The 12,461-nt window shown below is 45.1% G+C and overlaps 1 protein-coding gene across 3 annotated transcripts in view; it reads left to right on the top strand.

The window, feature by feature from the left end:
- The window catches only part of ETS1 (ETS proto-oncogene 1, transcription factor), a 129,891-nt gene that overhangs the window by 85,216 nt on the left and 32,214 nt on the right, over positions 1-12,461 (top strand). For all 3 annotated transcript variants that reach the window (XM_044258188.1, XM_044258189.1, XM_044258190.1), the window contains one exon: positions 10,974-11,093. In XM_044258188.1, the coding sequence (XP_044114123.1) occupies positions 10,974-11,093 (120 nt within the window). The remainder of the gene's footprint in view (positions 1-10,973; positions 11,094-12,461) is intronic.

Raw genomic sequence — 12,461 nt, 5'->3', positions numbered from 1 at the left:
CCCATCCCCCCCCAGCTCCCTCCACCCCCACCCCTGCCTGTGGACCCTGCCGCCCACCCTGCGCCCCTCTTCCTTCTGCCTCTCCCGGGCTAGCCTTCAGTGACTAGAGCCCTCACTGCAAGAGGCCTGTCTCTGTGTTTGTTTCCTGCGTGGGAGGGAGAGGCAGGCCTTGAGAAAACAGTTCAAAAGTGCAGAAAAACTTTACCTCTTCCAGCCTAAATAAACGGGCTCCACTCCCATTTGTTTGCCCAGATTTTTCCTTTGCCCGTGGAGAAAACTCCTCATCTTCCACCTTGGCCAGCCTGGCCTTCCTGGTGATCCTCATGAGCACCCCCCCGCCTCCCGCCATGCCTGTCTTGCCCCCCAGATCAGGGTCAGGTGGGCCCTGAGCCGAGCGGATTAGGGTAGAATGTGCAGTGAGACCCTTCAGCTCTGGTGATGTGACTGCTCTCTACAGAGGGTCTCAGGGATTGAGACCTTCAACGGGAGGAATGTTCTCTATAATGAAAATGATGGGGGGAAACGGAAAGAAATGTCCTGGTGTTCAGCATTTCTGCCGGCCCTGCTTTACCTCTGCGAATAGGTCTGGGTACAAAACAACTGGCTTTGGTATCTGAGGATCTGGGTTTGTGCACTGCTCGGAACACTGCACTGGCCTGACATCTTAGCAAAGTCACTCAAGTGACCTCTGTGAGCCTCAGTGTCCTCACCTATGTGGTAGAGATAATGCCACAAACCTGGTTGTTTTCAGGATCATGTTAGAATGTGGGGGAGAAGGTTCTGTAAAAGGTGAGATTCTGTTCTGATAACAGTCCTGAAAAATCAAGGGCAGGAGGCAAGTGAAGTGAAAATAAATTACTCAGCCCCCAATTAACCAGCATCTCCAGGGCCTCAGGGGGGAGGCATCAAAGGCCCACGTGTGAAGTTGAAGAAGAGGAAGCTGGGATTATAGCAAGATGGAGCCTGTCACATATCTTCCTGAGTCTTCTTTAGTGGGGTGATCCTGGGCCACGTTGGCACCAAAAGCCTTATGGTCCCGTCATAAGGATTTTAGCTGACGGCAGGGCTGGAGTTTGGCCTCACTTAGAGGTGTGACAGAAGAGCCCATAGGAGATCCTGTGACCATCTGCAAAGCTTGGGGCCGAAGGGGGCCAATTCAGGCTTTTCTCCTGAGTAATATGGGAACCGGGCTCTGTGTTTTTCTCTGTATTTTCTATGACAAAGAAGTCACATAGTTCTGGGAGATTCAGGACTTGTAAAATGTGTGGTGTGGTGGGAGTCAAGTGTAATCATCTACATAGCAAATGATATGAAGCGAGAGACATATGCAGTAAATGGCTTGAAAGGATCATGTTAGAACTTTTGATTATTTAAAGTACTCTGTTGTGCTGTCCCTTTTTATGCAGGGATCCGAATCTCCACAATTAAAACACTCTTTATTTATTTATTAAAGAGGTTAAGTGTACTTATTTTTTTTTAAGATTTTATTTTTATTTATTTGACAGAGAGAGAGAGAGAGAGAGATATCACAAGTAGGCAGAGAGGCAGGCAGAGAGAGCAGGGGGAGCAGGCTCCTCACTTAGCAGAGAGCCCGACGTGGGGCTCGATCCCAGGACTCTGGGATCATTACTTGAGCTGAAGGCAGAGGCTTTTTATTTCAGTGGGTTACACTGAGCCACCCATTTTAAATTGTGAGAGTGTCTTTCATTGAAGGGCACGTGAATGACGAGGATAAAATGCAGCTTGGGTTTGGCAAATTTCAAACACCTAGAAAAGGGTTTTGAGCCCCAAATTACAATTTTGTTTTGTGCCATATTGACTCTGAAATGGCACTCTTAGGGCCTTTTGGAAACCAAAAGGCTTCTTAGGTGTGCTGGATCCTGGAGCTGTGAGGTGTTGTCCTGGCAAGGCACATTTGAGATGATAATTGCTGCGAAACAGGTTTCCCCCTTAACAGACTGGAGGGTGCAGAATAGGTCAGAAATTAGTCTGTTCCATTAAAGCAAAGAGCCAGATTGCGGAGATGTCAATTTCCGTTGACATCTCAGAGTTGGATTTTTGTGTTCATTTTTTCTTATTTTCTCAGTTGCTTCCTTGTACCTGGGAAAATTGCCAGATTCCTTCTCCTTGCTGTCTCTCAAAGCATTAGGAAGTAAAATTGTGTCTTTTTTTCTTGTAGTCTTGATATTTTACAAGATGCTTTTTAGTTCTGTCCAAGTCACTGGTTACGTACTGAGCCACCTCCTAGTAATGAAAATGATGGGGGGAACGGAAAGAAATGTCCTGGTCAGGTGGGGAGAGAATCCCGGATAACGGAAGAATGCTCCGTCTCGTTGCTCTTGGAGACCTGTCCTCGTGCACCTTCTCTTGCCAGGGCTGCTAGAAAAAATGCAGAATCGAGGACTCATTCCAGCGGGGCGCACTCATTCAAGTATTTCCTCTTTCAGGCCATGTGCCCAATGTGTAGGGTAGGAGAGTTGAACTACTCTTAAGTAGAGAGCAAGAAAATTTAGCTGCAGGACCCAGGGGGCAGTTCTGCTTTCTGGCTCCGATTCTGGAACGGAAGAGCCTCTCTGGGTTTCCCTGAACACCTGGAATTAATTTGGATTTTGCTCTGACTTCGAAACATTTGCTGAGGTGGAGGATGGTGGAGGGCGTAGGAAAGAAATAAATCCAGTGATTAAAAATAGCTTTGCATGTCAGGTGCCTGAACGGATTTGGGAACATGCCTGCAATCCCTTTTGTCTGGCAGGTTTGAACTCCGGCGCTGCCGAATTACAACCGCTTTCATTTGTTTTTCCTGCTCCCCTACCATGTAATGGTCAAGGGCTCATTGGAACCATGTGTGAGCCTGGTGAGTCACCAAATCCTCAGGACTTCAGTGGTAATAATGTGTTAAAACTCCTTGTGGGGGATGGGGCAGGGGTGGATGGAAGGAAGAAGGGAGAGCACTGAAGTCACTTCCTACAGATGTTCAGATGTTCAGAAGCCCTCTCCGCAGGCTTCTTTCCCAGGCCCGGCTGCGGGATCCGCGGCCGGTTTCCCAGTGCGATGAGGAGCATGCTTTGCCTCCCCCGAGGCCACCTCTCTTGTCCCGTGGCAGCTTCCGGCCGAGAAGAAGCACCCACCTCGGAGGTGGCCCCGGGGTACCCAAGCCCTGTGTACTCCCCGGTGGCAGTGTGCGTGGGCAGCAGGGCCTAGAGGCTGTAACTGGACACTGGCTTGCCTTTTTGGTCAGCCTGGTTGTTGGAGGGCAAATTGGGGATTTTTCTGTACTACTACTTTGGACTGTTTTTTTAATTGTCGGGCGACTTGTAGGAGACTAGATATTAAGAGGAGGGCAGAAGCCTGGTTGTAGTTTTTCCTAACTGATAGGAATCTGTTTCAGAGCTCCTGATGTCCCCCAGCAATGGACTGTTGGGTAGGGAAGGGTGGTTTCAGAAGGGGCGCCCAAGCCCTACCTTGCTCCCTGCTTGCCAGAGCACCGCCTTGCCTGTCTGTCCCTCATCACTCTGTCCCATCATCAGGTCTGTGAAAACAGAGCTGAGGGGCTGGGGAGGGACATTTATTTCCCTTCTTTGCGGTAACCTCAGCCCAGAGGCTTTGTGGATTAGACCATCGCCCTCCGCTGGAAAGCCTGCCTGCCAAGTTTCTAGGGCCTTTCACAGGAGTGAAATCACACCACAACCAGTGGGAGAAAGAGGACCCTGACAGGTCTCTTGATTCTTAGTTCTAATCCACCGTCCACGAATGAGAGAGAGAGCAACAGAGACGGGATTTGAGATTCCCTGTCACACTGTAATGAGATATTAGTGTCTTCACGGGGGAAGTCCTTTTAGAGACCAGTAACAGCTTTCCAGGGACAGTCAACTCTGGGTCAGAGTTTTTTCTATTTCTATTGATCTAAAGGAGTAAAGATGCCTTCTTTCCCACACTGGGACTTTCTAGGCGGCTTGGCACTGCCCCTTGGATTCTTGCCAGCATCCCCAGCCTTTTCTTGCACAGTTAGAAGGTCATGCGGACATGAACCGTTAGGAAGAATGATCCCCGTGCTCGCTGCTTGTAGGACAGGGGAATCCAAGGGACTGGCTTTCCATCCTGATTTGAGCTCCTCTTTCTCTGATCCAACGAACTCACTTTCCAGATAATGGCAGTGTTGCTTTCAGACACGCTCTGTGGCTCAGATGGGCTGTTAAACAAATGTAGACCTAGCTGTAAGTACCGTGAAAGGTAATCTGAAGCCTATTTTCCTTTTCCATGAGTTTATCTGTCTCTTGTCAGCTTTCCTATTATGATCCTCCTTTATCTAGAGAATGTCTGCCTGACAATAAAATGTTTGTGCATGAAATGACATGTGGTCCGGGATTAGCTTTATAGTTCTTCAGTGTGTAGGGAAGGAGATGAATTAGGAACGAGGTAGTGTTGATAGATTTCGAATACGATTTCATTGTACTCTTCCCTCCGCTTTGGTGGATGTTTGAAAATTGCGATAAGGGAAATTAAAAATGTTATTCAACATTAACCTAGAACCTATTAATAGACTTCTTTTTAGCAAGACACTGATTAAGTGACTTATCCAGTGTGATTATATTAGTGGCAACACTGAGATAAGGGCCCATGGATTTTGACCAACAAGCCAAGGCAAGCCCTGTGCACGCCCCACTATGTCTTTTTCCTTTGTCTTCAGAATTCTCTTTCCAGCTGGGACTATTGTTCTATTTCCTCCTGGGATAGACCAGAAGGCTTCTTCTTGGTTTCTTTTCACTTTAAGAAACGTGTTTCAGTAAGACTTTATGTAACTAATTAACCTTATATTATGCACACAATTGCCCATCAAGGTGACTCAGGGGTGAACACAGACAGGGAAGGAAGCCAGGTTGTCATTTAATCTGTGTCACTTCGTATGGAAGGAAGGAAGTGTCGCTACCCATAGTCCCGAGAAAGGACAAGATTACAGTTGATTCTGTAAATGGCTTTTAATTCTGTCTTTATGGAGCTAGCTCCATAATTCTGGATTTGTTCAGTCCAGGAAAGGTTTTAAGTTTTTAATTGTTTTCTCAAATGTATCTAACTTTCCAACTAACAAATAAAAGTCCCATTTTCTCTCTCTGAGTTGTCCAAATTTTAGTTTCCTTGGACCTCTGATCTAATCCTATTTGCTGCAGCAGTGGAATGGAGTAGGAAGAGCTTGAGTTTAAGAATTGAAAGACTGAGGTCCAGCCCTGTGATTTTACACAAAGTCTTGATCTCTCAGAGCGCTGTTTCCTCATCTGTAAAATGGGGATTTGGTAGTACCTCCCAAGGACTCTTGGAAATTTCATGTGTGATATCATGAAATAGTATTCATGAAGGGTCTTAGGGGACCATAAACTGGTTTTCAGATGTCAGGCATATGAGCCATTGTTGTTGTTTCTTGCATGCTGCTCTTGATGGGAAAAGTAACCCCCCCGCAACCCGCGCCCTCCCTCCCCACAGATAGTATCATCATGGTAACCTGCTAGGGTTTGGCCAGTTAGATGGTTGTGCAGACTGGAATAATTCACCTGGCATTTCTAGTTCTTAGCTTTGTTTCTCATCAGCTAACCCTCAGATTCAGATCCTAGATGCTCTGCTTTATTGTATAGTTTGAGGAAGGTGAGGAGAGAGACATCTTAGGTCAATAAGGTGCTGTCCTGACTTCTCCTGGGACAAACATCACTTCTGGCATAGAGTCTATGTAACATGGTTGATATGAGCCATTTGGTTCCAAACAACTGAATAGAATGTCATGAAAAGTCACATGAAAACATCCTGGACAGGTTCTTGGACATAACAGCCCTTACCCTTGACTTACATATAACTGAATTAAAACCGTTGTTCTGCATTTGACTTAAAACATCCTTGGGGTTGCATATAAACGTTTGTTCAGGGTCAGGCCACAATGCAAAATGAGCAGATGTTTCCATGCATTCAGAATGGCCCAGTTCGTTATGCCCCTACTTATTCAGGGAGTGCTCCCTGCTCGTTTCCGACTCGATACTGTGCCGTCTTGCTAAGATGAGAGTTTGGGCCTGTTACTCATTCACTGGCTTCTGTACAATTCTATTCTCTGAAACTTAGGGTGATTCTTATAAATACTAACTCACATTTAGGGTCCTGAGGGATAATTGCTGGGTAGGAAATCCGATATGCTCGTAAAGGTTTTCAGTTTCCCATGTGTTGTGTTTAGAGTATATACTGTATTGGGGTAATATATCTTCAGGACAGGTTCTCAGCATTTTGAGACAAATGTGTTATTTGAATTTAAGATACAGCAATTACAAACACTAACACAAAGGCAATTTTAGTACTTGTCCATGAAATACAGTTAGTGAATTTCCGGGATGGGGGGGTTGATTAATTTCTACATGCCATCCCTCAAATTAGAACTATTTGGTACCTGATACAAAAATATAACAGACTGTGAGCTAAAATGTGGCAGGAATAACAGAGAGGGCTGTTTGGGCTAACCTAGGTTGGATTCTCCACCTGGGTAATGATTGTGTTATTGTTGTCAATCAGTGTAATTAACACAACTGCTGTGATTACAAACTAGCACCATAGGTGGAATTTTTGCGTTCATATTTTCTGTGAAGACAATTTAATCTTTTAGATTAATGTCTGTTTCCAAATATGATTATTCATCATCATTTATTTATTTTTTATTTTTTTTAAGATTTTATTCATTTATTTGAGAGATAGAGATCACAAGTAGGTAGAGAGGCAGGCAGAGAGAGAGGAGGAAGCAGGCTCCCTGCTGAGCAGAGAGCCCGATGTGGGGCTCCATCCCAGAACCCTGGGATCATGACCTGAGCTGGAGGCAGAGGCTTTAACCCACTGACCCACCCAGGCACTCCTATTCATCATCATTTAAATGCAATGCTCGGGCTACTACTGATAAAAGCCAATCCTGGCTAATTGTTCATTCACTTAGAGAGGGGAGGGTTTGCATTTTTTTTTTTTTTTAAACCAATGCTCCCCACTGTTTAACAAGGGAGAAAAGCTCTTACTTTTCCTGTCTGAATCCTTTGTGTCCAAGGGCAGTAACATGCCTTCTCCTGAGCTCATCGAGCCCAAATGCAGGTGTCCCAAGTGTGTGGGGTTGGCCTCCGCCAGCCAGCTGGGCTGTGAGACTGTGAGCACTTTTCCAAGAGATCCAGCAGCCAGGGGCAGAGCTGATGGGCATGGCGCAGCTGCAGCTGACAGCATGGTGACCAGGCTTTTGGAGATGGCATTGAGGTAGACAGGCAAAAGTATTCCAGCTGCTTCTCTTGGAGAGAGCGAGTGAGAGCCTGGAAGGGCTGGTTCCCTAACAGGAAGCAGGAACCTGCATGGAGTGTTGTCAGGCCAGCGGTCCTGTCCAGACCATACTGTCAAAGTGTGCAGGGTTATAGGAAGCAGACTCCAGGAAACCTCTTTCTCAGGCTTTCTGCTGTCATCCTTGGCCTTCACATCCCCTTGGCATCTTCCATGTAGGAGATGCCTGGGGCCTCCTAGCCAATCCCATCCTTCAGTTCCAGCCTCTAGCACAACCATTGTGCTTTTGGCCCGGCCTGTATTTTCCACATGTGTTGTCCTGGCCAATTTCCGCCATCAGTAAAGTTCTTTTCATCGAATCATAAATCAGTGGCGGGAACAAACACACAAAACAAAACCCACACAGTTCAAGTTCATGCATTTGTGTTGGACAGGAGTGAAGGGAAGGGAAGTTGATTCAAATTTGGAAAACAGTGGATTCACTAAACATTTGTTGATTGACTCCTGTGTTCTGCCCTATGCTAGGAGGCCAGGATGCTTTCAAAAGGAAGGTTCTTGGGTGAAATAAAAAGTCCCTTTCTCTGAGGTGACACCAACTTCTACTCTAAGTGGAGACATTTCTGGACCTGGCACTTGGCTGTTCTTGGGTGTGTAGAGTGGGGACAAAGGGGCAGTATTGATGTCTTTCTTGGTGACTCATTTGATGATTACTCCATTGTTTGAAGGGCTAGATGTTATGTAATCAAAATTTTATCCCTTCCCCCCATTTTTCCCTCTTAACAATCTGGGATTTTCCATCATTTTGTTAACCTTCCTGGAGGCATGTTGATTTTTCCACTAGATTACTAGATTTTTTTGGGCTTGGCCCAGGGCAGCCCAAGCTCTCCCCTCCCTAGAACTTCAAATCCACCCTCGGTGGCAGGGCCTGGGGAGCAGCTGCTGTGAGCCCTTCTGTGCTTTTAGGGGAGAGCTGGACTGCAAGCTGTTTCCTGAAGGCATCACTCAAAGCAAACCAGTGAGAAAGTGCTCGCCCTTCTCTCTTGCAATGCAGTTTCCATTCATTTTGACGTTTAGAGGCAATTTATTTGCTCCTTTTTTCAGAGATCACCAGTCATCATCTTTTCCCTTCTGTGTTTCCATTTAATTCAGCCAGTACACATACGGATGTCCAGGGAATTTTTTTAACTGGTCAGGGGGCAGGGATGGCTAGTTGAGGAACACCAATGGCAGCATTGCCTGGAACCCAGCCATTGTATAAATCCGTTTCATATGATACCCTCAAGACCCAGGGAGAGGAAGAGGGCTTCTGGAAATTACTACAGCAAAGTGTACCACTGCCCTAAGATCACGCCATGGCTAGTAGGAATTCTCAGGTTTTTTTGTTTTTTGTTTTTGTTTTCCTTTTTTTTTTTTTTTTTTTGCCCATGAGCTTTTTGTGGGAACTTGTACTTAAGGTGAATACTGGGGATTTTTAACCTGAGCCATATTTATGTATCTTGGCTTTGAACACCATCTGTGATTACAAGAGGGATTGGACATAGAGATAAAAATAGAGATGGGTGTTGCAAAGGATGACACGTTCATGGGCGTGCAGAAGTTGATCCTTCACTCTTCCTTGCCACCTTCAGGGTAGATATCACCTCGCATATGCACTTCAACTTCATCCTCTTACGCTACCTATATCGCCATCTCCCTTTCACCACAGCTACTGTAAGAACGTTTTATCAAGTGTTCCCACTATTCCTAGTTATCTGCTCAACCCTTCTTTACCAAGTAGCTAAGGTGATCTTCTCTCTCTCTCTTTTTCCATTTTTATATTGTGATAAAATATACCTCCCATAAAATTCAGCACCTGAACCCTTTTTAAGTGTGCAGGTCAGTGGTGTTATGTACATTCATAGTGTGTACAACCTTCAACACCATCCATCTCCAGAACTTTTTCCATCTTGTAAAACTGAAACTTTGTTGCCATTAAATAACAACTCCCCGTTCCCCTTCTCCCTCCAGGCTCTGGCAGCTACCATTCCCCTTTCTGTCTCCATGAATTTGATTATTTGAAGGACCTCGTGCAATCTGTCTTGTGGTGATTGGCTTGTCTCATCTAGCATAATGTGAAGGTCCATCCACGTCATAGTCCATGTCAGAATGCCCTTCTTTAAGGCTGAATACTACCGCCTTGTATGTATATACTACTTTGCTTATCCATTTATATGTTGATGGACACTTGGGCTGCCTCCACGTTTTAGCTATCGTGAACAGTGCTGCTGTGAACAGAGGTATACAAATCTATCTTTAGGACCCTGCTTCAGCTCTTTCAGGTATATTGAGAGTTCCTAAAACTCAACAACAAAAACCCAACAACTCTATTAAAAATGAGCACAACCCTTGAATAGACATTTCTGCGGAGAAGATACAAAAATGGCCAATAAGCACATGGAAAGATGCTAATGTTCATTAGTCATTAGGGAAATTCAAATCAGAACTATAGTGTGGTACCACTTCATGTCCATTAGGGTGCCTTAAAAAAGCCCATGCTTACCTTGCCACCTCCTCTCAATCAACTGTCCTCCTGGTTCCTCTGCTCCTACTGCATTGATCTTTTTGATACGAAAATGGGCCAGATTTCCCGTCCTCCCCCCATTTCCTAAAGTTCATTTGTGCTCCTCCCGTTGTCTAGGACTGTGGTTCTCTAATTGGGTGGTCATCAGGAGCCCCTGGATTGTGTGTTAAAAGCACAGATTTCTGTGCTCCCCCTACCCCCTCCCAGAAGTTCTGATTCAGGAGGTCCAGAGTAGAGCTGAGAATTTGAATTTTTAACTGTTTCCCAGTGATGATGATGATGGTGCAGGTGATCTGGGGACCACACCTGGGGAATTCTGGTCTAGAATATTTTTTCTTTTTTAAACAAGTATGCATGTTTTAGATCTCAGGTCAAGCATCTCTGTTCTCCTAAGGGAGGCTTTTTCCAAGTCCTCCAGACTTCTGGGAATTCTTGTTCTATGTTAACCTCTCATTTTCTGCATCTCCTATGAAACCCGTATTGATGTGTTTGAATGTTTAATTGTATTAACTAGTTTTATAATGCCTGACTTCCCTGCCAGCGGCTGATATCCCGCTTCATGAGGGCAGAGATCATTTCTGTCTTGCTCACTGCTTGCTTCCCTAATTCCTTGCACAGAGCGAGTGCTCAGTGATGATGCATTGAATGAATGAATGTTGTCATTTCCTTTTCATGGAAGTAGGTAGCCACATTAATTCTCTCAGTGAATGTGAAGGTTGAGCAGGGGCTATGACTGAATTAGTAAAGCTTTGCAGAAAGAGTAAGCATTTTTTAATTTTTAATTTTTTTTTTAATTTTTGGTCAAGGATGTAGAACATTCTAGTCAAATGTCAGTTTTGGTTTTTTTTTTTAGGGGCCTAGCACACTGTGGAAAGCCCCCCAAATTTTACCTGCCCTGGTGAGGACGTCAGTACAGTTATTTCTCAGATTGCCTTCTTCAAGCCATTCAAACCTTGTTATCTTTTATGGGTGGTTAATTACCTAGTAGTTTTTTAAAACTGAGGTACAATTAGCTTATATTAGTTTGAGGTATATGACATAATGATTTGATATTTGTATCTGTTGCTTAATGATGACTACAGTGTCTAGTCTTTATCACCTGTGTTGTTTTGTTATTCATCTATTTTTTTCTTTACAGATATGGAATGTGCTGATGTCCCACTCTTGACTCCAAGCAGCAAAGAAATGATGTCTCAAGCATTGAAAGCTACTTTCAGTGGTTTCTCTAAAGAACAGCAACGCCTGGGAATTCCCAAAGGTGTGTTTTGTTGTTGGGAGAAGAGAGGGATGGGATCAGACTTTTGGGTGAGGTTAGTTATCTCACCTGTAGTGTGAGACAGACATTATGACTAACCACTTCCGTCAGCCCCTGGAGATGGTGGCAGACCTCTCCTAGAACAATTGTAGACCCATGCCAGTGCTTCCGCATCTCCCAGGTTTTGACACTGCCATCTTGGTCTTGGACAGTGGTTCCCAAAGTTGTTTGCACACGAGATTCAGGACTTCAAGAAATCCCACAGCTCAGGCCATGTCCCAGGCCCATGAAGTTGAAATTCCTGGTAATTCCAGAGCACAGTCGAGCTTGGAAAACAGTCTTAGAGTCATTCTGGGCCATCATTGGATGAATTTAGTGAGCTACATTTCTTGGAATTTAACTGATTGCTCTTCTCTTTTCCATGTGCTTTGGTGAAATGTGTTTATGCATGGGTCTTCTCCTCTGAAAGGGTTTATTCAGGGATGTAAGGGGACTGGAGTTGTCAGAAAGGACAAATGACTGGAGAAACTTAAGCCTCCAGCAGGCAACATTTCCTGAGCAACTGAGAGCAAGAGAGAACACTTTTCTCTCGAGTAAGAGTGACTCGTCTGCTGCCTCCAGCCCAGTCACACCCACATCTTAGACAGAGTCTGTGAATGTACCTCACAAACCTTTTCTCATGTATATACTGCTTCATCACAAACCTCGGCTGACAGCAATGCCCAACATCCTATTAGCATCACAAAGCAGAATACTGACCTTGGGTTTTCTAGCATCTCATAAAGTCATCTGCTGGATTGAAGGGGGTGGGATGGAGCTGGGCAGCAGGTGCATTGTGAGCCCCGCAGCTGGCCTTCCTGCCATCCTTGGAGCTCTGAGAGCGCCATGCTGGTTCCATCGTGCTCAACCCCAGCCACGTGGGAAGAGCACACAACGTCTTGCCCGTTCTTTGATGCTGCTCCATGCTTGCAGGGTGTCTGGTATGATGAAATCAGGTGTCTGATAATGGCTAACGATGGCTAGTCATAATCATAGCAACTAGTGATAGTAAGCCACTCAAATGGTCCTTAGTCCTAGACCATTTGAGTGGCTTACTATTACTAGTTGCTATGATTATGACTAGCCATCGTTAGCGAGGATAAAAATGATTAATTCTAACATCTCAGGTCAATCATGACAGTGAAGAGCAGAGATAGGAGGGAGCAGTCTCCAGAACGTACTTGACTTTGTTCTTATTGCTATGAAAGACATCATTCTGTTCCTCAGTCCTGGGCTTAAAAAAAAAAAAAGCCTCATGAAAGTAAGGTTGTGAGAGAGGAGGTTCATCAGTCTCTTTCTGAATAGAGGTGTGGGGGTCTACCCCGTCTTACT

This window comes from Neovison vison, chromosome 7 (genome assembly GCF_020171115.1).
Source record: "Neovison vison isolate M4711 chromosome 7, ASM_NN_V1, whole genome shotgun sequence".
NCBI classification, from domain to species: Eukaryota; Metazoa; Chordata; class Mammalia; order Carnivora; family Mustelidae; genus Neogale; species Neogale vison.
Note: the sequence above shows the minus strand (reverse complement) of the source record. Positions and strands in the feature narration are given on the sequence as shown.